Raw genomic sequence first — 25724 nt, forward strand, 5'->3', positions numbered from 1 at the left:
ATAATGTTGCAGAAGGGTGAAAGATGAGACGCTCTGTCAGCAGTTTTGCATCAATCATCGGGGCTTTCAGGAAATACTACCTCTACCATCTCCTCCCAATGGAAAACACTTCACAGTTTCATTAGGCTACTATAGGCTATTTGTTAGGAGCAACTCCTAAAAATGTCACTGTCACACTAATTTTTCATTGATTTAGGCTAGGCCTAAGTCTTTTATTCAGTTATTCATCATCTTCCATCATTAACTTGCATTGTAGCAGACGATGCAATTCTCACAACCTGTCATTCTCATCATTAAATGTCTCATTGTGGAGGTGTTTAGGCATATGTGTTATTTAATAATGTTGAAAAATTGTGCCAAATGCAGATATAGGCATTTGTTTTGGCCCTTACTCTTCATTGATTTAGGCTAGGCCTTTTTTTTGAACTAGGCGATTCTCATACCTGGTAAGGTGTTTCCAGAGTTCAAATGCAGATAATAGTGTGTAGTGTTTTGAACTACCCTGGTAATCCAGAGTTCTCGCGAGAGAGTTGTCAGAGACACTCTGGCAAAGAGCAATGATGCTCGTTACTTTTTCCCCTTGCATTCTGGGGAACCAGCTAAACTGATGAAGACAGCGCTGCAGCGTTGGAGGACAGTACACATAGGTCGTAGTCAGTGGCGTAACAAACCAATGGTGGACCCAGGTGCGAGAGCCCTGCGCAGGCCCCATACCGACAAACTTTGGCCCAGGATGAATTAGCTCTGATACATGCAATACACATTAAGGGTGACTTCAATTGTTTATGCAAAGGGCCTGAGGGACCGAAGTAGTTTAGTAGTTACAGATTACAATTTCAAATAAAAAACACACGACTACATATCCATTACATGTGAAAACATTAAAAAAATATTTTATTAACAGCCTGCAGGCCAGGGTAATCTAATATTACTGCATTAACATCAACTCGCATGGAATTATGGGAACACTCAATGCGCCTCTTCAAACCTCTGCTGAAACTGCAAGCGTAGATTGCTTGCTTATAAACTCGCACTGCGCAGAAACAAAACTTAATGTAGCCTAACTTATTTAACCGTCCAGAAACCAAATAAAATCATTCATATGCATACAATCCCCAATATGCGTGAATTAGGCCATTAGAAGAAGGCCATCTTACGAGCCTTTCGTTGTGCAAAATCGTCAACGATGTTCCCAATATTTAATGCTCGGTACTCAATTGGTGCAAATGACAAATAGGGCAGGCTACATAATTGTCAATGTCATATAAGTTCAATTGACCAAACCTGGTCAGGGCCCAATCAGTGCATTTGTTTCTCTTATGTCATCAAACATACAAAACCACAAAGCATTACAGAAGCGTCACTGTAGTTCTTCCATTCATCCAAAAGCCTATGCAATTCACATAGCTAAATCTGTGCAAATAACTAAAATATGGTAGGCTACATAGCTGCCACTGTGAACATCAATTGGCCAAACCTGGTCAGGGCCCAATCAGTGCATTTTTGTCTCTCTTATGTCATCAGACAATACAAAACCACAATGGTGTGTACATAGCTGCCATTGTGAATATTAAACTTATAAACAAATGCCCAAAACCTTGTCAGGGCCCAGAGGGAAATGAAAAAAGATTCTGCCGTACAGCTGGCGGCAAGCTTCTCTATTACAGTACATTTCTTCCGATGAGTAAACCGCCGGAAGTGTATCTCACCGAGTCATATTGCACAGAAATCGTGTCAAAGAACGCAAAAAAAATAACGGTATTAACCGGTTACCATTATTTTAGATAAACGATTCTGTTCCGGAACATACAGACATACAATGTCCTTTTTAGTCTTTGTCATATTTAGTCATTCAAATATCATTTTGTTAGTCAAGTTTTAGTCAACTAAAAGAAAACTAAAGGTATCTTAGTCTTAGTCAGTTTTTAGTCAAAACATTTTAGTCTTTTTTTTAATAACAAATTATTTCTGATTACCATTTGAGTCAAATAGTGTTTCACACATGTCAATTTTCCAACAATATTGCGTGTCCACAGGGCTACTCGTCTGTTATGATTACTCATTCTGATTTTTTGTCAGTCAGTATGTTTACATGCACAGGTAAAGTCGAGCTACAGTTGTAGCTCGGCTGGGATTTGACCATAGATAGTAAAAGATTTGACTGGACCACTGTCATGATATTCATAGACCAGTGTTTCTCAAAGTGTGGTCCGCAAGCTATCCCAAGTGGTCCGCGAGCAGACGTGGTAAAATATAATATAAATGAGGTGTTTGCAATATTGAACCAACTTGTATATAAAAATCCAAACAGTTCTGCAACACTGTCTATGTAAGATATGCCAGTTTAAATCATACAGTATGAATCCTCTGACACAGTAAGCAAAGTGCAAAGACAATAAGCAAGGTGGTTCAGTGAGTAGGCCTATTGTGTAGACTAATATACTGTTGAAGTAGGTCTAATCTTTTTTTTTTTTTTTTAGCTAGGGTTAGTTAAGTGGTCCTTTGTCTGAAAAAGTTTGAAAAACACTAGACCCAATTATTAATCTTTTACTCCGCCACGCTAGATGGCGATATGCGCCCAAACGCAACACATTCCCCAAACAAACTCTCCATCTTAGCCATAGCTAACTTGCTAGCAAACTTTGCATCATCAGTCTAACTACAGTGGGCAGTGCTTCGACTTGGCCAGCTTCCCCTCAAGGGTCCGCTTGGGATCCTGTGCATCACGCGACTTTAATTTGTATTTTTCCAGTGACGCTGCAACAACCGGCAGAGGTCTCAAGTGAGCAGGGTGTCTCGTAAAAAGAAATGGAGCTGGAAAACCCTACACAGACTTCACACTTTAGCAGACTGGTTTAGAAATAGTTTAATAGCCAGAAATATGTCTGCCCTGCCCTAATAAAGAAATATTTGGTTAACGGCGAGTGAATCCCGTTTGCAGCCGTAGAAGAAACGCAGGACAAATTAAACATTCTGGTTTTCTCCGGGTGCAACGATGATAGACAGACATCATTTGGACAAAATATAGAGCATATTAACCTCCGTTGCTCAGCCAAATGCCTTCCTGTTACGTCCTGTTATCACGGAGAGTGTTTTTCATTTAAAGGCTTGACTTCGTGCTTATTCAGAAGAGCATTTAGTGCTCTCCCCAATCCCAGACGTTCACATTGCATGTTTGTTTGTAATGGATGCAACCGCGAGATACGCTTGTCATAGGCGCCGATACCGTGGGTGCTCCGTCTCTCGGGCACCCACTAAAAACATCGAGCACCAACGTGTTCCAGGTTACAGTCCCGGCTAAATTTACATTCATTTGAGCAATTGATCAATGAGAGCATCTCTCGTATGAAAATTCCTGACACTTCCCACCTGAAGAATTAACGCAAGGCTTTTTCGGGTCTTCAGCCCCGAATGTTTAAAATGTATATAGCCCTGAATATCATTTTAAAAGTAGTCTGACAAAGCTTATTGTTTTGTGACACAGCTAAACACTGGTACCTCATAGAACGTCTATAACATAGCCTAGGTGGTCGCAACTCACAAAAGTAAAGCAGATAGAAAGAACTCACGCAAATCTAGCCTACAACACGCAAACAGCTTCATGTGCAGGGGAGAGAGCGTGCGCGCGCACTGTGCTTTATGATTGTTGGCTTCTGATGGTATCTTGCTAATTCACTGAACTGTATTAGGTAACACAAATGGTATTGCCTTTATCTTATAACTCCTTGTCTGAGCGACTACCAGGCCTATGGTTTTTAAAAGTCAGATGTTCCCTGACAAAGACATTCAAAAATTAAGAATGTTTATTGACTTGAAAAATACACTAATTTTTGCAAACTCCCTTCATTCAACCCTTGAAGACATCGCGGTCTGGTGCACTATGTAGATCGTTTCTCGTACCATTTAATTTCTCAGAATTTAGGTCTACTAGGCCTACAATAAGGTCATCACCAAATACATCTTTTATTTTTAGTTGATCAACCACAAAGAGTAGCATAGGCCTACTGTGCACAGTGCACTGACGACTGTAGCAGCCCAAGGTAACCAGTTGTTGTAGATGAGAGGCAACCCCTTGTTTCAGATAGCCTGGACAACATGTTACCTGGGTGTTACCTACGTTATTAATTAATGGTAGCCTACAATAGTTAATTGATTTGCGTAACATATTAGTTGGCTCAAAGAGTAGGGAATCAGGATGGAGAGAGTCGCTGCGTGTGTTGCTTTTGCGGGATCGAATCCAGTTTAATGCTAGTTTTCAAAACATATATTTTTACATGTCTTTTGTCCAGTGGCTGTAATGTAGCCCGGCTCATGCATGATGAAAAGCGACTTCAAACCGCTTAAAACAACTTGTTTGTGAATGTCTGACAACTGCTGCAGCGCATGCACGCGCAAGGAAACCAGTAGGTGGAGAAACCAGAAGGCACACAACACCGTAACGATTTTAAGGCTATTTCGCATAGGGTTGCAAAATTCCGGGAATTTTCAAAGTTGGAAACTTTCCATGGGAATTAACGGGAATATATGGGAATTAACAGGAATAAACGGGAATTAATGGGAATCAACTGGGAATTTTTAATATGGCAAGTCTATAACAGGGAACTTAAATGTAGTGGACAAAAACCCATCTTGCAGTCTAATATTAGTTAAAACAACCTGATTTAATACAATTTCAGTCGAATTTCTACCCTGCACATATGTCAATCATCTTAACTTGAATTTCCCCTGGGGATCAATAAAGTATCTATCTATCTATCTATCTATCTATCTATCTATCTATATGCACACAGCAATCGGCATAGGCTGCTAGACATAAAGGAAACCTATGGTGCGTTCATATGCATGGGGAAAAAATGTTCCAACCAATCGGATTTTGTTGTTGAGTGGTGTGGTGTATCTTGGGCAGTTCAGTATCGCTAGTTTAGCACGCTAGTAAACCATAGGCAAAGAATGGGATTCCCGCTAGCATGCTAGCTAGCTTTGTATGCTAAGATAAGCACGCTAGTAAACCATAGGCAAAGAATGGGATTCCCACTAGCATGCTAGCTAGCTTTGTATGCTAAGATAAGCGAAAATACCAACATACAATTCATATTGCTTATTACACAAAATGTTAATGTTTGTATATGAAACAGTTTGTATGAATTACCCAAAATTCCCAGTTAATTCCCATAATTTCCTTTAATTCCATGAAAGTTTCCAATTTGGAATATTTCCAAAATTCCCCAACTTAACTTCCCATGGTAAGTTTCCGGAAATTTACCGGAAATTTTCCGCCCCTTTGCAACCCTAATTTCGTATAGGCTACTCAATGGTGCTATTTCACACGCATTATAGCCACCCCCACTCACCGGGTTAGGTGGAAGGTGTTAATAGCTTCAAATGTAAAGCACTTTGAGCTGCATTCTGTGTATGTGTGGCCGTTGGGAGTAAGAACCCAGTTGTACTATACCACAAGATGGTCTGACTACGCCACTCCCATTTATTGGACTGGGATGAGAGACCCAACTAGTACAGTAGACTAAAGCTGTACCCCACGCTAGTACTATTCAAGTGAATGAAACAATTGGAGGCTGATGTAGCAAAAGTAATGTAGACATAATTTATTTATGGTCTGCAGAGTTATTAAAATAGGTGCTTCGTACAGGAACAACATTAATGGTAATAACACATCCTGGACACATACATGAGTTCTCGTAGACAAGCCTTCATAGGAGATATTTACACTAAATATTGGGCTGGACCACAGTACTCAATGTTGACAGGAAATCAACATTTAGTTCATCATGAGCACAAGGCTCCAAAAGGATTCAACACACCAAAGACAGCAACCAAGGCTACACTGCATTAACCATAAAGTGCTTTGTTAGTACACACAAATTCTAATCACACCACACAGTGGTCACCTTAATACATTGAGCATTGAGCTCCGCCCACTAGCTACGAGAACCCAAGCAATGGCCACTTAAATTTGAGAACAAGTAAAGTGCGTGAGTGCTACTATGATGATCATTAAAGCTGGCACTTTCCCCTGTCCCCGTAATATTGCACACTGCCCAAACACAACAATTTATCTCAATGGTAAAAGATTAATGACCGGAAGAGCTTGACATTAACCCTATAAGTTCTTAGGCAATGAAGTTGGTATCAATGAATGATAAAAACATACATAAGTTTCATACATGAGAAAACAGTGGCTGGATGTCCAAACAAAGTAAACAAAACCTAAAAAGACAAAACATACACTTATTTATTTATCCACATAACACACACACTCCCTTCACCTTACTGATGATATACATTGAAAGAACTTAAACTTTCAAGCACTCACGAGAGACGGGGTTCATTCACAAAAGGCTTCCTAATAACCTCGTGTGAACAGACACACACAGACGCCGGAGCGCACAGAAGCCAGTGCACACGTATGACGGGGCGCCACGGGACCTGGTATAACAACGGGCTACACATAGAATAAGGATGAGTCTTTGCAAGGCCAAAGTCTAACAGTTAATTAGATAATCAGGCTAACAAATACCTACTTTGGCTAGGCCATCCGCCCAAGCACACGGCAGCAATTACAGTATACAAACACCCTGTAACACCAGCACAGTCTGTTGAAAAACATTTGATATTAATATTCTCAGCGCGCAGAGCAGGGGGACCGTCTCAATGCTTTGTTGGTTATACGCACCTGGCCGTGAGAGTGAGAGAGAGAGTTCCCAGCGGATATCGAGATATTCTAGTTACACGCCCATTCTACAACATAGATCATAATAATAATCACAACACTGCATATCTCAAGGCTCACATCAAAACCACACTCTTTAAGGGAAGTATACCTACGGTTAAATCCAGAGGCGGCACGATTCAATTACTGGTGACTGCGCACAAACCCTTCAACATACACCGGAACGCCATCACACTGGCCACCAACACTCATCTGTAATCTACAAAAACGAACAGACTTATAAGTGCCATAACCCATGATGAGGCAGCTAATGCTGGCCTAGTACAACAGCGTGCCAAACAATTCAAACTTACCGCGGTTCCACTCCACTCCGTTTCCCTGGCTAAGCAGCTGACTGAAAACACAAGAACCCGCCCCTATGGACACCTCAGCCTTTAAGCCCTTGCTACTCGCTCCTGGGTCCTAAAGTCCCACTGGCTACATTTGAAAGGTGCTATACAAATAAAGCTTATTATAATAGACGATTGGCGTAGCCTACAGTGGACTAGGGCTGTCAAAATTGCTCAAAAATGACGTTCGAATATCCCCTCTGAAATAAACACATGTATTCGAATATATTGGAATATCTAGGCTATATTATTTTATGCATTATATCAGTGGCGCATCATGTCATCTGTTTTTAACTTTTTGTATGGTTATTGCTTGACAGGGGGGATCCCAAGCAGCTTTCAGCCATAAGGCATTTCCTAATTCACCCGACACTGATATTCAAAATGTTGAAACTATTTCGGCATAGCCTATAAGCAGTTTAATTAAATGTAATGTTAGTTGTAAACAAACGGGCTACTTGGTGAGGCTTGGCCTCACAGATGCTTCGTGCCTTAAATGGCAATACAAATCTTCGATATAGGCCTATTAACTGACCGCCCGATTCATGTTGGCTAGGGGGCAGGGGGGCCATCAGACATTTGTTCCCAAGGGTCTATGAATTGTTAATCCGGCCCTGCCCCCAACGAACGCAACTTTCCACCTCTGAGACAGTTTAAAAGAAGTCTAGAGGACTCCTAACTCACTAAGACCTTACTGTAGGCTGCGCAAACCACAGGCCTTTTTTTTGGGCAAGCCTGTATTCGAGGCAGGCCTTCTGTTGAAGAATTTTATATAAATCCTGCGCTAACCGTAATCCTCCTACCCCCCGCTACCACAGCTGTGGATAGTGTGGCATGCTCACACTTTATGTCTACTTGCAAACTAGGCCTATAGCCCAACCATTTACGTCTTCAAAAAATAACAACTTGCCAGATATGCCTTCATATCTTTGGGCTTCATTCAGCATTTTGTTCTTCCACTGGAAATGACTCTTCTACATTTTCTGCCTGCTGCATCCTTTCTGTTTGTATTGTTTAGAAAATGTTTGACGTCTTGAGTTAATGCATTAAACATTGTTTGCTGGTAACCAGCCACAAATAGCCTACAGATTCTTACGTGCGTACATTCTCTATTCTCTCCAAAATGTGCCCGTTCTATAGGCTGGCCAAGTGCGTAATTCTGCGGCATAAAGCAGATGTATTTGTTTATTGTACAGAAAAATAAAAATAACCTGTCAAGCAGTTAATTGACTACATTGCAGTCAATAAGTAGGGCAAATTACGAAACCAAAACGTGGGTCATAGTTGTCTCTAAGCCTCTGCTGTGAGGCCAAACCCATGAACAAAGATGCATTGATATCTACAATAGTTTTTTTTTTGGCAAAACAAGCTCACAGCCGAACGAGTCATAGCAGTGAAGGGAGAGGCAACTGGCATGTGATCTCCCCATGGGCCAATGGATGTACAAGTTTTCTCCTGTGCCTACAATATTTAATCCAGTGTTTTGTTAAGTTGCAAAATGCTATTCGTTTTAACAAATTTTTATGATAGTATGAAGTACTTTTTGTATAGGGTACTATCTTAATTGCTTTATACTCAATACTTGATCAATGGCTATTGCATCTGTCTATTGAAAGTGAGAATGTGGCATGTGATCTACTGTGTAGGCTTCATAAAATAAAATAAACAGATTGCTAATGGCCTACAAGCTGATCTGGGGTGCGTACAACTACGGAGGTTAGCGTTTTACTAACAGGATGCAAAAATCCCAATTTAGCCAGTCGTCCTCTATGCCAACAACAATCTTTGCACAATTGTTAATGTTGTCTTTAAACATGCATGGGGCAGGCTCATTTGAGAGAGAGATACAAGGCCAGTGTCTCTGCAGCAATTCAGGGTTAAAGAAGCCCTATGCAACAATTTTATCAAAAATGACCTTAATTATGCAGGTTTGAGAGTCGTTCTGATGGTTCTACAACACTTTTTGGGTCGTTTGGTGGGTGCTTCGTCTCCCCATAGTGCTTCTCCGCGGAAAAAACGAATATGCAACTTTCTGGTACTCTGGTAGTCAGATTGTAGTTTCTAAGAAGACTGCAAAACGGACTCCGACTTGGCTTTGTTGCTGTTGAAATTGTAAATAGCCTACCCTTGGGTGAACTTAGTTTTTGTAATGTGGTTTGATAGTCTCTTGAACAATGTGTTTGCTCGACCGTTTTATTGTGAGCCCTGTATGTGTTTAGCTTGGTTTCTTGATGGCTAGCTCGCTAGCTAGTGGGGGTTTAGCGTAGCAGTCACTTTATGTCGTGAAAAATGCGAGCCCAAATCAGGCGAAAACCCAGAAACAGCGAAGGAATAACCAGACTGGCATAGGGTTTCTTTAAGTGCCTTGATCAAGGCCACAATGCTGGTAGCTGGGAATATGGATCAGATATACGTGTAAGTATATACTCTTTTGATCCCGTGAGGGAAATTTGGTCTCTGCATTTATCCCAATCCGTGAATTAGTGAAACATACTTAGCACACAATGAACACACAGTGAGGTGAAGCACACACTAATCCCGGTGCAGTGAGCTGCCTGCAACAACAGCGGCGCCCGGGGAGCAGTGAGGGGTTAGGTGCCTTGCTCAAGGGCACTTCAGCCATGCCTACTGGTTGGGGTTCGAACCGGCAAACCTCCGGTTATAAGTCCGAAGCGCTAACCAGTAGGCCACGGCTGCCCCAGATATACAGTATTTCAGAGAGAGCACCTGAAATGTCTCAGGCTGGATGCACAAAACCTGAGTTTTATTGGTTTTACTGCACATCATATAGCGCTGAAATGTGCTGACTCCATGAGGGAGACTGAATGCAGTTTGTTTACATGATTAACATGAGGTCTAAGTAACATTTAAAGACCACTTGTTTGTGTTTGGAGTTTGTGTTGTGTTTTATTGCTTGTTTAATGCAAAGTACAAAAGGGACAAATATAGAAAAATATATCTCTATTTTAGAAAAGTTTGAGAAAATAAAAAGTATATATACACAATAGTCTCACAAAAATGTAAAAACAGAGATGTTATAGCAATGTTGACGTTTAACATGTGCAGCATTGCTAAACATACCTGTATGGACATAAACATATTTTATAACATTGTACAACATCTCAAAATATATCATCAATGTATATTATATACATCACTTAGCAAGTTGCTGGAAGCTAAATAGTTTGTTAGTTTTATCTAAAATCTTAAAACTATACCTCTTATCTTACCCACTTGTCTCCTAACACTGAAAAAAGGATGGAAGAATACTCTACCTGGCCAAAAACCCAAGTGGCTAATGGTAACCCTGCTCCATCCATCAATATTTTACACTTAATTAGAAACATTTATGACATTTTTTGTAAGTTGTTGAAATACATATCTGCAGTACTTCAAATGTGCTGTAAGATTCTTAGTTTTATGCATTTAAAAAAAAATGACTGGAAAAGAAAAAAATAAACAGCAACAGAATGTCAAGAAATGCTTTGAACATAATGTCAAAAATAGGGACTTTTACTCTCTGAAGCTGGATTTTTACAACTGCTCAGTAGTTTCCGTAAAAAATGCATGCAAGTCACTAGAAGAGTGATGTTGAGGAAGTATTGGGCAGCTAGAGACCCCTATACACTTATACAGCGTCTCTTAATCTCTCAATATCTCCGTCCTACAGTAGCCCTTCAGATCTGGCCTCCTCAGAAGGCCGAGGTGTTGGTGGTGTCCCCAGTCTCTGACCACATGGAGCTCCTGCGTGATAATGTGGCCATCCTGCTCTTCAGCGGGCAGTGCAGCACCTTCAGCATCTCCACTAGCTGCTGCCGGAACTTCACCCCCACAAAGGCATACAGCACAGGGTTGATGCAGCAGTGCAGGTAGCCCAGCGAGGAGGTGATGGTCAGGGAGATGTCCAGGGTGGTCAACGTGTCGCAAGAGGCGTTGCCGGAGGCCGAACTGTTGTTGGTCTGCAGCGTGTCTGCCATCAGGGTGAGGTTGTAGGGCGTCCAGCTGATGAAGAAGGCAATCACCAGGGCCACAATCACCCGCATGGCCCTCTGCTTCTGCAGGTTCTGAGAGCCACGGCAGAGACGCAGCAAGATGCGGGTGTAGCAGAGCACCATGACCGCGGCTGGGAGGAGGAATCCTAGAATGTGGTAGAGCCAACGGAAACCTGAACGCCAGTTCCCCTGGGGCACAGGGTAGAGAGGCACACACTCTGTCTTATCTCGTCTAGGATCGTACGAAGAACTAAGGTACAGCCAGTCAGGAATGGACAGCAGACAGCAAATAAACCACACGGCCAGGCAACTGGCCTGAACTACCCAGGGCTTCTTGCGAGAGTACATCTGCACGGCGTGGATGATGGACACATAGCGGTCCACGCTGATGCAGGCAAGGAGGAATATCCCACAGTAGAAATTGATCTGTTTGTGCAAGGAAGCAGAGTAAGAGGAAACAAGCAAAAGTGAAGTTGTAATCTGTAACTACAGACAAAACAAAGGGACTGACATGAACTGATATCATGGAGCATACTGAGTCTTATTATGTACCTTAAACACTGCTCCAGTGATCTTACAGAGGGCAGTGCCAAATATCCACCCCCTAGATGCCTCCACAGCCCAGAACGGCAGTGTGAACAGCAACAGGACATCGGCCAGGGCCAGGTGCAGGATGAAGGTGTCCGTCACACTCCAAGTCCGCTTCTTCTTCCACAGCACCGCTAGAACCAGCCCGTTTCCCAGCAGCCCCAGAACCAGCGCCACCGAGTACAGGACCGGGATGAAGACCGCCGCAAACTCCATGCTGCGGTCCTGATCGCACACGTTGCCAGCGCAGCAGGTCTCTTCATAACCAATACTGCTGTTGCTGTAGTCGTAATTGTCATCAAACAACAGGTCATCTCCAGTAAAAACGTAGCCCTGAAAAAGACCAATTTTAGAATGTACCGATGTCTCATGAATTATTTTAATGTCACAAAATGCTACATGAATACCAAAATACCAAACATACAAAAATAATCTGTCTAATGTGAAATTGTATCAAAACCGTTGCTGTATGCTGTTAAACTGCTGATGCTGTTTTGTCATTTAGCCACAAGAGGTCACTGAACAATAGGTTTAGATCTCAACCTGTCTCAATCCTACAGCTCTGGAAAACATTATGATACCATATTCAAATTTGCAGTGGTCTCTTAATTTTGAATATCAGCTCATTCGAATGTCACTCGGCAACCATAGAATGACTTTCTAGAATTTCCATGGCTTATTTTAATTTGGTTATATTTAGAAATCAGCTCATGTGTGCAATACGTGGTCTGTGAACCAAACGTTCATTTTCTCGTATTTGAAAAAAATGCCCAGATCCGTTTATTGGGTGCCACGGATGTCTATCAAATGTGTCTGTGCATAGCTCATCGTCGTCTTGCTTTCCCACCTGTTCTGTGATTGGTTCCCTATCTCAGGCAAAAATTTGCTTCATGGTCTCCAGGCTGCCTTAGCAGCGTGAATCAAATCGCGCGCAAGGCAGCATGGGAACACCCAGGCTATACCTGTGGTGTCTCACAATCAAATGGCAGTGATAGAAGCCTATGTTTTGTTTTTAGTTGGCCGATTACCATCTCAATACAGGAGTATTAGTCTCACAGGTACTGTAAAATTGATATCTATCAGTTCACTGAACCTGAGGGAAAACACCTGGAAACTCTTTGTTCCAGATCTTAATCGACTTTGACATTTAGCCTACTACTCTAGAGCAACAGCTGCAAAATTCTACAAACCACAGCTGCCATGATACTCATTTCAGGTGGGGGCTGACTTCCGCGGCACCTACAGTAGAACTTCTCAACCACTCCACCACATTTCGTGAAAATGTGTCAGCTCAGCACACAAAGGAATGACCTTTCTTTGAGACACTCCAAATGCCCAGTAAATAACCACATGGTCTTTAACAGGCCTCTCAAAATGCTAACATTCCAGGCAGCAAAAGAAAAAATACACTCAAAACATGTATGGGGTTGTTGCAAATTAGGTGACGAAATTATGTACAAACACTGTGAGTGACATCTTTCATTTAAAACAGAACAAAATATTTGATTTTATTTCTGGAATGCATCTATTCAAAATTGCTGGGAGTGATGATAATTGTCACCTGTCTGCAGCAGTGTTCAGACATCACAGAGAGATCGAAGACATTCAAGCATGTCAAATATTTAATCCTTGTGAAAAATGTAAATGGTATCATCCATTAAGGCTATGCTCTCATGAATCAATTTCACTTGATATAAGACAGGTTATCAGTCACCAGCATGCTGGCGTTGAAACGAGTTACCCATGCACTATAATATACTAGATACATAATGATCTAAAATCATAACTACAACACTATTACATAGGATTTCAACACTATTACATAGGATTAGTGATTGACATAATTGATATGTATGTTTTGCACAGTATCAAGTTTTGCCATTTTAAGAAAAAATATAATAAAATGAAAAGTTTTTTTAGAATGTGTGCCTATGGCTATATGGCTATATCTCATGTAAAATACATGCAGAAAAGTGTAAGTTGTATGCACTTAAATAGTAATGCAATTCTATCTGGCTTAGTACAGGCTTATGAACCCTTGGAATAATCTGTGCATATGATAGAGAGAAGAAAAATAGCAAACCAAACTAGCAAAAAAAAAAAAAAAAAAAAAGAAATCGGTGTTACACAGTGAAATGGAGCCAATCAGAAAAGTAGTTTTAAAAAAGTGGCACTTACGGCATATTCCCCCATTGTTCTTCTTAAAAACTATCAGTGTCACGAAAGAGGGTAGCGGTAGTTGTGGTATATGTGGAACTTGAGTGTGCTTTAGAGGCAGACAAAAAAAAACGTCAGAACAGTAGTCCTGTTGAGATCGAGGAAATGAAAGATGATAAGATCAGCAGCTCATTCACATATTCAATTCATTACCGACTTCCAATTGTCTATCACACTTTCTGAAAAAATATCTGAATGACATAATTGATATATTTAGTTATATTTTTCTGGCAAGACACCAGTATAAAAAACATGTTGTCTTGTTTATCCCTTTGAAGTCAGGTACAGTAGGCCCATAACAATGTTGGGCTCAAAACTATTGTGCCAAAAAACTAGATGTACCGCAGAGCGGTACAAAATATGACTGCCACCCAATCCAGCACATTTTTTCCACAAAAATAAGTTGCGCTTGTCAAATTGTGTTCATTTCCTACTTTGTTCCTTTTTTGTGTGTTTGTAACTGAGTGTGTGTAGAGTGTGTGGTTGTTTTTGTGTATATGTGTGCTTCTGTGCAGGGGCACAGGAGATATTTTGAAAGTGAGGGCGACAAAACTGAACACAAACCCATAGTGAGATCAGATTTCCAGTTATTGAATCGCCACCTCTGGCCCATTTACGACCATCATATTTTTCATTGATTGTTTTCAAAATATTTTTTGATAAAAATGGTCAAAACTGTGAGATGAGCACAACATCAGATCTGCCCTCAGACCAGCTTTTTGCTATGTGCAATATATATAGATATTTTTTTTTAGATTTGTTTCACACTACTTGGGCCAATGGTAGAATAGCCTACTCTAAAAGCAACATGGGATGTTGATATTTTATGAAGCCATGAATGAACAAAAGTTCATCATGCCTATGACCCAAACATACATGATCAAATAGTTAGGCCTACTTAAATAGTTAGGCCTACTAAATCAACTCTCTACTATGTGTTTGCAGTTTAAGGTGCTCTAAGCGATGTCACGTGTTTTTTAGGCTAAAACATTTTATGTCTGCAAACATCACCTGACCAACCGCTAGCTGTCTATGTCCTGAGTACATTGTAAAAAAACACAATCTCTGTGGACAGCCCAGGCTCCCAAAACGGCAACAAAAACAACCTGGGCAAACCTAGCCCGTAAAAACATAAACTGTTCCAGCAAATCACACTCCCATATCAATGTAAAAGATGATTGAACTGACAAGAAGCAGACTTCGCAACAGTGGAATCAACTGTAACATACCAACAGTGGAATAACTACCCACCATCATTTCCGTAACCAATGAATGAAGTACGACAAATTTAACAGGTCGGCCTGTTTTTAAACTGAACTGCATTTCCCTTTTGTGCTATGAATGCATGCCTATTGCTTACTGGCAACATAGGGGACAAACAGAATAACATCCTGTAAGGTGTCCCGATATACAGAATTAATGAACTTGGTGGAGAAAACTCTTTTCACATCTGGGAGGTTTTTGCATCCGTCTCCTCCATTATTTCTGCATAGCTCGGCGGATGTTATCCCTGGCATACAGTAAATCCTCATGTCAAATCTAGTAAGTGGTTTTAATACTGTCCTGTAGTGAGAATGAACATCAGCTATTAGGTACTCAGGGTTATGGGGTCCATGTCATAATGTTCTCCCTCAGTATCTTATCTGTATCGTTTTCAAATTTTAGTCTTGTAGCATTTGACACACCTGACAATTCAAGTTCCTGAAGTTTTTCAACTGTCAATGTCTAAGGAGATGATGAAACAGAAAAGACAGACATAATGCTTTTAAGCTGTCTACAGGGTGACATAAAATTGGCGGCACAAACAAAAAAATTGGGTTTACAATCCATGTTGACCATTTTGGCTCCCTCATTTGATTTTCTTTTGAGCTGAATATAGGGAATTGCCCAAGGGACATCATCTATTCTTATGGATAACCCCTAAGCAACAAGAAACAGCAAAGAAAAAAAAAACTTTAACCGACAAAACAGGTTCACCAAGATTCTGGCCTTTGGCTCCCATACTATGATAAGCATAGCTTATTATGACCGCCGCTAGCGAGGCGGTCATATAATGATTGTCAAAGTTTTTTTTTTTTCCCGTCATCTGCTTCCTGAATTTTTGGTCAACGATACCCGGGACACCAAACACCAGTGCACATGAAATTTGGTGGGTATGTAGCCCCACTAGACGTTCTGGGGAAAAATTGTTGCCCCTGGGGCTCCCTGGGGGCCACTCCCCGTGCTGGGCCCCGAACCGCCAGAAAAAAAAGCAGTTTTTCCTAAATAACTACCTGAACCGTGGGCACTGAGGATGAAGAATCTGTTATGGTATGTTGGTCTCAAGGGCCCACATCAACCTGGCCCATAATCACTCATTTGTGATTTGCACCCCCTGGTAAAAAAAATGAAAATGCAATATCATTCTGCTTTAATCGCCCCCTATCTTCAGTTAAGATGTTCAGAACTGCACCAAATTTTATGTGTATGATTGACCTGGCATTCTCTGGGGGTGCACACACACACAGGCACCCACATACTATCGGTATTAAAACGGCCGATACATAATTACAAATTCAGTAGGATTAAAAGAAAGCCAAATATTCATCATCATCATCATGGCTGCATTTCCAGTATTGGCGATTCGTAGTCGTTTGTCCACTAGATGGCGCATCGTTGCAGTGAGAAGTAATTTTGTTGGAAGTTAAAAGTGGGTTGGAAAAACAATGGACGCTTCCTACAAGGACTGTAGTTTACCGCAGAGAATGTCTAATAAGGATAGGACGATGTTCACATGAAATGTAATTCCTATTTCTTCTTGAAGCCGAAATAAATCTGAGAATGTTTATCGGACATGCTTGGTTTTTACTGCAGGTACGTTCATCTTATTAATATCAATAAGGACCTAGGTCCAATAATGTTACCGTTAGCGTTGGTTGAGTGATGGAGGCCTATTTGATTGATTGCATTTGTAGCAAACTATGCAGTTATACCAAGCAAATTGATAGCAGCACTGTAATTGTATCTTTCGACTGTCATTTGTTGCACGTGCTACAAAAATCATTCTGTGCAATGGAAGATTTACCAACGTTACACCGGTCTGATACAGTTTTGCTTATACATGCGTGAGACTGAGACGCCTGTTTATTTGTTTTAAGTGCGTGCAGGGTGTGAGAGGGGAATCGATGTGCTTTGATTCCAGCTTGGTAGTTGTAGTCTGTGAGATTAAAAAGCACGTGTGTTTGAAGTATCCAAACAATGACACCTTCATTTCATTATGGCTGCTTTAGCAACACACATTAAGCTACTGTGTAGTGGGTCCCATTTAGAAGTGGCTACTTCATTCACGCTTTCCTTGACTCATGGAGCTGCGTGAATTTTATTACAACTTTTCGCCACGATATGGCAGTTTATGTCCGCTTGATACTGTAAGGCGTAAGCCATTGGTTTCCAAAGGAGATTTTATTTGTGTCGCCAGCATAGCCTATTAACAATTTATGTTGTAAATAGGCCTACCTTATAGGCCTACCTGTAGCTTAGGGAAGCTAACAGCTTTCTATTAGGATCTAGTTTGTTAGTTCCAGTTTTGTCATAACTCCCTGATGCATTTTTGCATTTAGAATAGCCAGAGCGTGGATATCTCAATCGGAAAATTAAACAATATAGGGCACCTATGGACTAGGTGTGAACCCAGCCTGATCTGCCCGCTATTTATTTTTTGATTTCTTAAAAGATTGAGCTTGGTCTGGTGAAAGCCAGACTAGCCATGGACCTCAGTTACACAATGCAAGGGAACATGAATCAGCCTATATTTGCACGAACAATAACGAGCAACAGCTCTTCAACTTTGGCCCGTTAAAATGTGTATGAACAGTCTAGCGACGCATTTCATCAAGGCCCATTTGGACATGTCAGTTATTTGCACCACTGGTTAGATAGATGTAAAACAGCATTTCGTTTCAGACTACTGTTACTTAATTTGTGCATTGACAATAACGTTTCAGACTACTGTTACTTAATTTGTGCATTGACAATAAAGTATCACATGAACTAAAGATGACTAAAATCTTATGTAGAAGAAGAAACATTCACAAAAAATCCATCCATCCAAAAATGACCTTTGTTTTTGATAGCTGTTGAAAACGGCATGGAACTGACAGTGATGTTTTTGTTTATTAATAAATAAATAAATAAATAAAAACATAACATTATGCTGATACCTTTTGCTTTTCCCAAATACAATGTAGCCTACAGGTGTAAGTGACCTTTCATCAATCCAGTTGCAATGGATGAACTGTGATGAACTGCCCTACTTGTGATTGTTTAGAGATTTTAAAGGTTTAAAACAATGCTACAACTTCTTTGGCTATTCTACAGTCTATTCACCTTTTCAGCGCCAGTAGGCTACTTTCTGTGCAGCCGCACACACACACACAGGCATGCCAAACAAGCATACACAAAAGTTTCAAGAGTGGGGGATGTAGTAAAAGATGGAGACAAATTAAAGTGGGATTTATTATCGCGGAACGGATGTACAGGACTGAGCGGCGGTCATATTTTGTACCACTATGCGGTACATCTAGTTGTCATGGATATAGGTATATTTCATTAAGTGATGAAATTTTGGCTTATTAGACAAAAAATGACAAGAATTACAGTATTTGAAATACTCTAAATACAATCCCTCAAAGTATTTTGTTACAAACTACATTAGATTTGCTCCAATCCTGCAAAATGCAAATGACAAAATACGCTAAAGTAATTAAATACATATTTAAAATACATATAATTAAAATACTGCTTTGTCTGTCTGTAGGCTAGGCTACTGTGTGATATTGGTTTACACTACAGCAAAAAATCAACAAGTAGCCTAACAACACGTTTTAAGCACCACTGTTGCAGAAATCACATCCTTTTGATTTTTTGTAGGCAAAATTTTTGCACATTTCAACATAAGGAAGCAGTACAGAAAACTTGTAGTTTTTCTAACTTATTTTCTAAATAACTTTCCGAGCCAGCAGTCTAGCCACAGCACATCTGTTACAAGAGGGTCTGGTGTCCCTCTGTTATGATGCACTTCCTGCAACGGTCACTCGTGTCTAAATGACTTAACTCCCTCTCGGTAGCTGGCTGGAATGCAGCTCCCTTCCGTCGCCTTAAGAGTCGTGCTGGTAAGAGAGCTAGGAGCCTGAGCTTTTAGCTTGATTGTTAGCACGCTCAACTCCTGATCCAAGGTGCTGCTGTTTGCAGTTTCGAGTCCGGGAGAGTTCAAGGCTGAGCCGCGCAATTCAACAAAAGGCAGGTTACATTGGTACCATGACCCTGAGGTTGGGAGTGAGGTTTATACATAAATACAGAATTAGCGTTTAAAAGGGGAAGTGGAGGCTGCATGTATATATCAACTAGATGATTTGGTCATTTTTAGCCCATATAGTGCTGGTCTACAACAGCTACTGCGAATATGCACACAGTATGATATTGATTTTGATATAAAATACAATGCTTAAAAGAGTAAGATCATGATTATCAGAAGTAAAGAACAGACAGTCAACCTTCCCTGACTTCTATCTCTCTGGCACTGCACTCAGTGTGGGCCATATTATTGCAAATTACCTGTCTGATAACAAAGATGTCTATTGGCAACAACGGAAGCTGTATGCTCAAGCAAACATGTTGGGTCCATTGACTGTAAAAAATAGGTTGGGTCGTAAGTTTAGCATGTGCTCCGTGTCTGTGAAGATCTCACTCTTCAGAGCGTACTGTACACCTTTGTATACTGCCCACCTATGGTTTAATTATAAACAAGGCAGCATTAGAAAACTCACAGTGGTGTGTAATGACAGTACGAAGCTGCTGCTGAGAGCTCCAACAAGCTCCAGTGCAAGCCAGTTATTTGTCAGTGTTGGGGTACCTACCTGCTCTGCTGCTTTACGTAATCTGATGTATAGATTTATGTGTAGGGTATCTGTGTCAGAAAATGACTTAATTGCTGTGTTGGCTAATCCTGTACGCAGTTCTGTCAGATTTTCCTCCAGACTGTGGAACCATTGGCGAAAATGTCTGTATGCTAGACATTGAATAGTGTGGAGGCTTCTTTGTATCTTTGTATTTTTACCCTGTGTGTTTTTTTACTGTGATATGGATCCCCCTGGGTCTGAAATAAAGAATTATATAGACTCTGAAAAGGAGGACAAGTTATGTCTAAAAGTGAGGAAAACTTGGCCAAAATGAGGACAACCCCCAATTTCTGTTTAGGGGAGGGTGTGCTAGTAAAAACGGCAACAGCATTAAACAGTGCGATACTTATGACTTACAGTTCAGAACAAAATGATTCATACCCCTGGCAAATTTAATGTTGACTTTCTCTTGACCAATATGTTTGTTCTGACTGAAAATGACACTGTCACATGCCAAAAGGTTGCAAGACAATGTGGGAGAAACATGCAATCAAAAAAAGAATTTTTATTAAGAAAATGACATGTCCAAAATTATTCATACCCTTTTTAAATAATCAATAAACCTATTTTTGGATCACATCTCACTAGAAATATCAAATAACCCTTCTGGTAATAACTCAAAAGACTCCCTCTCCCTCTCCAATCACGAAATTCATAGCCACGCTGGCCCCCTCTGCCTGAGAATCACTTATCAACCTTAGCAAACCTGACCCCCGATGGTTCGAGTACTTTAGTGTACTATAGTGTTGGCTACCGGATATATTTACATCACCTACACTTCATAAAATTCATGAGGCAAATCCTATGCAAGGGTGGCACTAGAAAAGGGCCTTAAAGAAAATATATTTATTTGGGGCAAATACTAGGGGGGTCCGGGGCATGCTCCCCCGGAAGAACCCTTTAAATGACATCTGATGACTTTTATGGGAAGTATTGATACATTGTGATACATATATTTCAGACATTATAGCATACAGTATTACAATACAGCCTATAAGGCCTAAAGAAAACTAATTTATAATAGAGCAAACTAGATGTAGCCTATAGACCTACACAAGACTAAACCAAATATGGCTGAAATATATAGGCCATCATGATCATTTTGCCAACAGTGATGCAAAACCATGGATTTTTTCCATTTATAACATGTTTTGTTTATAACTTAAACCAACATTGAGTTAAAATGTTGACTAAATCATTTGCTATACTCCTACTTGATGATAATATATAGCCTGCCCCCTAACAGTCCTCTGGGCCTACGTACAAAATAGTGAATCATGTGATAGGCCTACTGATATTTTGATGCTGATTGAAGAGGTTGCAACATGAAGGTTGTTGATATTTCAGTTCCAAAGATAATCAAATTACATCGATTCCTCTCCTCCCAACGTAACACTGTAGGTCCTACACCTCTCCTTCTAAAACTAGATGTACCGCATAGCGGTACAAAATATGACCGCCGCTCAGTCCTGTACATCCGTTCCGCGAAAATAAATCACACTAATCAATTTGTCTCCATATTTTACTCCATCCCCCACTCTTGAAACTTTTGTGTATGCTTGTTTGGCATGCCTGTGTGTGTGTGTGTGCGGCTGCACAGAAAGTAGCCTACTGGCGCTGAAAAGGTGAATAGATTGTAGAATAGCCAAAGAAGTTGTAGCATTGTTATAAAACCTTTAAAATCTCTAAACAATCACAAGTAGGGCAGTTCATCACAGTTCATCCATTGCAACTGGATTGATGAAAGGTCACTTACACCTGTAGGCTACATTGTATTTGGGAAAAGCAAAAGGTATCAGCATAATGTTATATATATATATATTTTTTGTATTTATTTATTTATTTATTTATTAATAAACAAAAACATCTCTGTCAGTTCCATGCTGTTTTCAACAGCTATCAAAAACAAAGGTCATTTTTGGATGGATTTTTTGTAAATGTTTCTTCTTCTGCATAAGATTTTAGTCATCTTTAGTTCATGTGATACTTTATTGTCAATGCACCTACATTACATCTAATCAGTGGTCCAAATGGGCCTTGATGAAATGCGTCGCTAGACTGTTCATACACATTTTAACGGGCCAAAGTTGAAGAGCTGTTGTCCGTTGTTGTTCGTGCAAATATAGGCTGATTCATGTTCCCTTGCATTGTGTAACTGAGGTCCATGGCTTGTCTGGCTTTCACCAGACCAAGCTCAATCTTTTAAGAAATTAAAAAATAAATAGCGGGCAGATCAGGCTGGGTTCACCCAGCCTAGTCCATAGGCGCCCGATATTGTTTAATTTTCCGATTGAGATATCCACGCTCTGGCTATTCTAAATGCAAAAATGCATCAGGGAGTTATGACAAAACTGTTACTAACAAACTAGATCCTAATAAAAAGCTGTTAGCTTCCCTAAGCTACAGGTAGGCCTATAAGGTAGGCGTATTTACAACATCAATTGTCAATTGGCTATGCTGGCGACACGACACAAATAAAATCTCCTTTGGAAACCAATGGTTTACGCCTTACAGTATCAAGCGGACTTAAACTGCCATATCGTGCGAAAAGTTGTAATAAAATTCACGCAGCTCCATGAGTCAAGGAAAGCGCGAATGAAGTAGCCACTTCTAAATGGGACCCACTACACATTAACTTAATGTGTGTTGCTAAAGCAGCCATAATGAAATGAAGGTGTCATTGTTTGGATACTTCACACACACGTGCTTTTTAATCTCACAGACTACAACTACCAAACTGGAATCAAAGCACATCGATTCCCCTCTCACACCCTGCACGCACTTAAAACAAATAAACAGGCGTCTCAGTCTCACGCATGTATAGTCAAAACTGTATCAGACCGGTGTAACGTTGGTAAATCTTCCATTGCACAGAATGATTTTTGTAGCATGTGCAACAAATGACAGTCGAAAGATAAAATTATAGTGCTGCTATCAATTTGCTTGGTATAACCGCATTTATAGTTTTCTACAAATGCAATCAAATTGGCCTCCATCACTCAACCAACGCTAACGGTAACATTATTGTACCTAGGTCCTTATTGATATTATGAGATTAACGTACCTGCAGTAAAAACCAAGCATGTCCGATAAACATTCTCAGATTTATTTCGGCTTCAAGAAGAAATGGGAATTACATTTCATGTGAACATCGTCCTATCCTTATTAGACGTTCTCTGCGGTAAACTACAGTCCCTGTAGGAAGTGTCCATTGTTTTTCCAACCCACTTTTAACTTCCAACAAAATTACGTCTCACTGCTACGATGCGCCATCTAGTGGACAAACGACTACTTATCGCCAATACTGGAAATACAGCCATGATGATGATGATGAATATTTGGCTTTCTTTTAATCCTACTGAATTTGTAATTATGTATCGGCCGTTCTAATACCGATAGTATGTGCGTGCCTGTGTGTATGTGCATGTGTATATGTGTGCACCGCCATCTACAGGCCAATGAGTGTACAGTCACTAAATGCACATAACCTAATTTTTTAGACCCCCCCCCCATGGATGAAATTATACGAAACTTGGCATACCCCCAGAGAATGCCAGGTCAATCATACACATAAAATTTAGTGCAGTTCTGAACATCTTAACTGAAGATAGGGGCGATTAAAGCAGAATGATATTGCATTTTCATTTTTTACCGAGGGGGTGCAAATCACAAATGAGTGATTATGGGCCAGGTTGATGTGGGCCCTTGAGACCAACATACCATAAAAGATTCTTCATTCTCAGTGCCACGGTTCAGGTAGTTATTTAGGAAAAACTGCTTTTTTTGCGGTTCGGGGGGCCCAGCACGTGGGAGGGAGTGGCCCCCGGGGACGAAACAAAATTTTTCCGTAAAAGTCTAGTGGGGCTACATACCCACCAAATTTCATGTGCACCGGTGTTTCGGTGTCCTGGGTATCGTTGACCAAAAATTCAGAAAGTAGATGACGGAAAAAAAAAAAAAAAAAAACTTTGACAATCATTATATGACCGCTTCGCTAGCTGGTAGGCTCTGTTTTAAGCTACTGCACAAGGATTGTGTAGGCTAAGCGGCTACAACACTAGTTTTACAAGCGCACACACTAAATGGAGAGCACCCCCCCCCGGAAGCTAGCCTGGCTAGCGCCACCACTTCTCAATGAGACGTGGTCTGGGAACCAAACGTTCATTTTCTCGTATTTGAAAAAAATACCCAGATCCGTTTATTGGGTGCCACGGATGTCTATGCATAGCTCATCATCGTCTTGCTTTCCCCCCTGTTCTGTGATTGGTTCCCTATCTCAGGCGAAAATTTGCTCGCAAGGCAGCATGGGAACACCCAGGCTACCCGGAAGCCCTCTCCCCCCAGGGTCAGCTTGCTCCTCGGCCGCGATGAGGGCTGGAGCAGTCAGAGGAAAAATCTGATGAGCCTGACCCAACCCAACATACTCAAAACTTCATACCCACTCCCTCTTATAACTGATACAGTACTACGACTTACAACATTTCATACTATGCCAATCCTGCTGATTTCAATACAAAAACATTCATCACTCACACACTTACACGCACGGACATGTCTATTCACGCACGCACACACACTCACCTCCTTTACCCCCATTGTAATCTGTCCCCTGTAGCGTAGTGTCAAATACTGTCTTTGTTTCATGTTGTTTGTGATCACAAGCTCTTTCTATAATTTCAAAAAGTCTTTATATAATGTATGTTTCATGTCTTTTACACTTAGTTGGGTTTTGTAAGGTTTGTGGGTTTTTGTTAATATTTGTATAACATCTATGGAAAAACTTAATAAAAAAATAACAATAATAAAAAAATAAATACATAATCAATAAAAACATCTTTATTTGCATTCACAGCTCTCAGAATGGTTCATATAATACCTACCAAGCCTCTTCATGTCTCCACAATGATTCTAGACCGCCCCTTTTTAACAGCAATCCGGATTTTGAGTCAGTAATGATTATTAGACATCACTCTGGCCTTGTGCTCTTTTTTGACGGATTGAGGTCTGGACTCTGGCTCTGCCACTCTAAAATGTTAATATTGTTCTCAGTTAACCATTTATTGCCTTGTTTGACTGTATGTTTTGGAACATTGTGTGGTTTAATGGTCCAGGTCTCTTGGCAGACTGCTTGATCTTTTCCTTCAAAAATCTTAATGTAGCCTCTTGTTTTAGTGTTACCAATTACTTTGAGAAGGTTACCATGTTTTGACACCTTTTGGTATGTGGCAGTGTCATTTTCAGTCAGAACAAACATATTGGTCAAGAGAAAATCAACATTAAAACAATATTTGCCAGGGGTATGATGAATAATGCTCGGCCGCTCTTGCACGTTCTTTTTTTATATATACATATTTTTTGGGGCTTTTTATGCCTTTAATTTGATAGGACAGTGGAGAATGACAGGAAGCGAGTGGGAGAGAGAGTCGGGGTGGGATCCGGAAAGGACCACGAGGCGGGAATCGAACCCGGGTCGCCGGCGTATGGTGCAGGTGCCCCAGCCAGTTGCGCCACGGCTGGGGCACGCGCTTGCATGTTCTTTGGTCGAAGTTCAACCATATAGATAGATAGATAGATAGATAGTTTATTCTTGTCATTCTTATGGTTCACATAAAACAAAATTATCCTTATGCCAAAGTGTGTATGAATTGGGTTAAAACAGGACTAGGACTGATTAAAAACGAAATATGACTATAAAGATAAATAAGTTTGTTTGATAAATAAAATAAGTTTGTTTGATAAATACAAAGTGTTACTAACAAACTAGATCCTAATCCAATTTAATTCACACTCTCTGGTTCAGCAGTTTGATCGCTGTGAGGAAAAAGCTGTTTAGCAGCCAAGTAGTCCTTGCTCTCATGCATCTGAGTCTGTTCCCTGATGGCATGAGGGTAAACAGGCCATGAGAAGGATGGGT

The 25724-nt window shown here is 40.6% G+C and overlaps 1 protein-coding gene across 1 annotated transcript; it reads right to left on the reverse strand.

The window, feature by feature from the left end:
• Window positions 1–10477: 10477 nt before the first annotated feature.
• Window positions 10478–13886, reverse strand: LOC125306489 (C-X-C chemokine receptor type 3-like). Its single transcript, XM_048261905.1, has 3 exons — window positions 13836–13886; window positions 11622–11990; window positions 10478–11495 (listed from the first exon to the last, which is right to left on the reverse strand). Exons 1-3 carry the CDS (start codon window positions 13848–13850, stop codon window positions 10770–10772), a joined length of 1110 nt encoding a protein of 369 aa, XP_048117862.1. The 5' UTR covers window positions 13851–13886; the 3' UTR covers window positions 10478–10769.
• Window positions 13887–25724: the final 11838 nt, after the last annotated feature.

Source organism: Alosa alosa, chromosome 13 (assembly GCF_017589495.1).
Source record: "Alosa alosa isolate M-15738 ecotype Scorff River chromosome 13, AALO_Geno_1.1, whole genome shotgun sequence".
Classification (NCBI taxonomy): Eukaryota; Metazoa; Chordata; class Actinopteri; order Clupeiformes; family Clupeidae; genus Alosa; species Alosa alosa.

Coding starts and splice junctions, on each gene's coding strand:
- LOC125306489 (XM_048261905.1), bottom strand. Junction 11,496..11,621: donor TCACTGGAGCAGTGTTTAAG/GTACATAATAAG, acceptor TTGCACAAACAG/ATCAATTTCTACTGTGGGAT.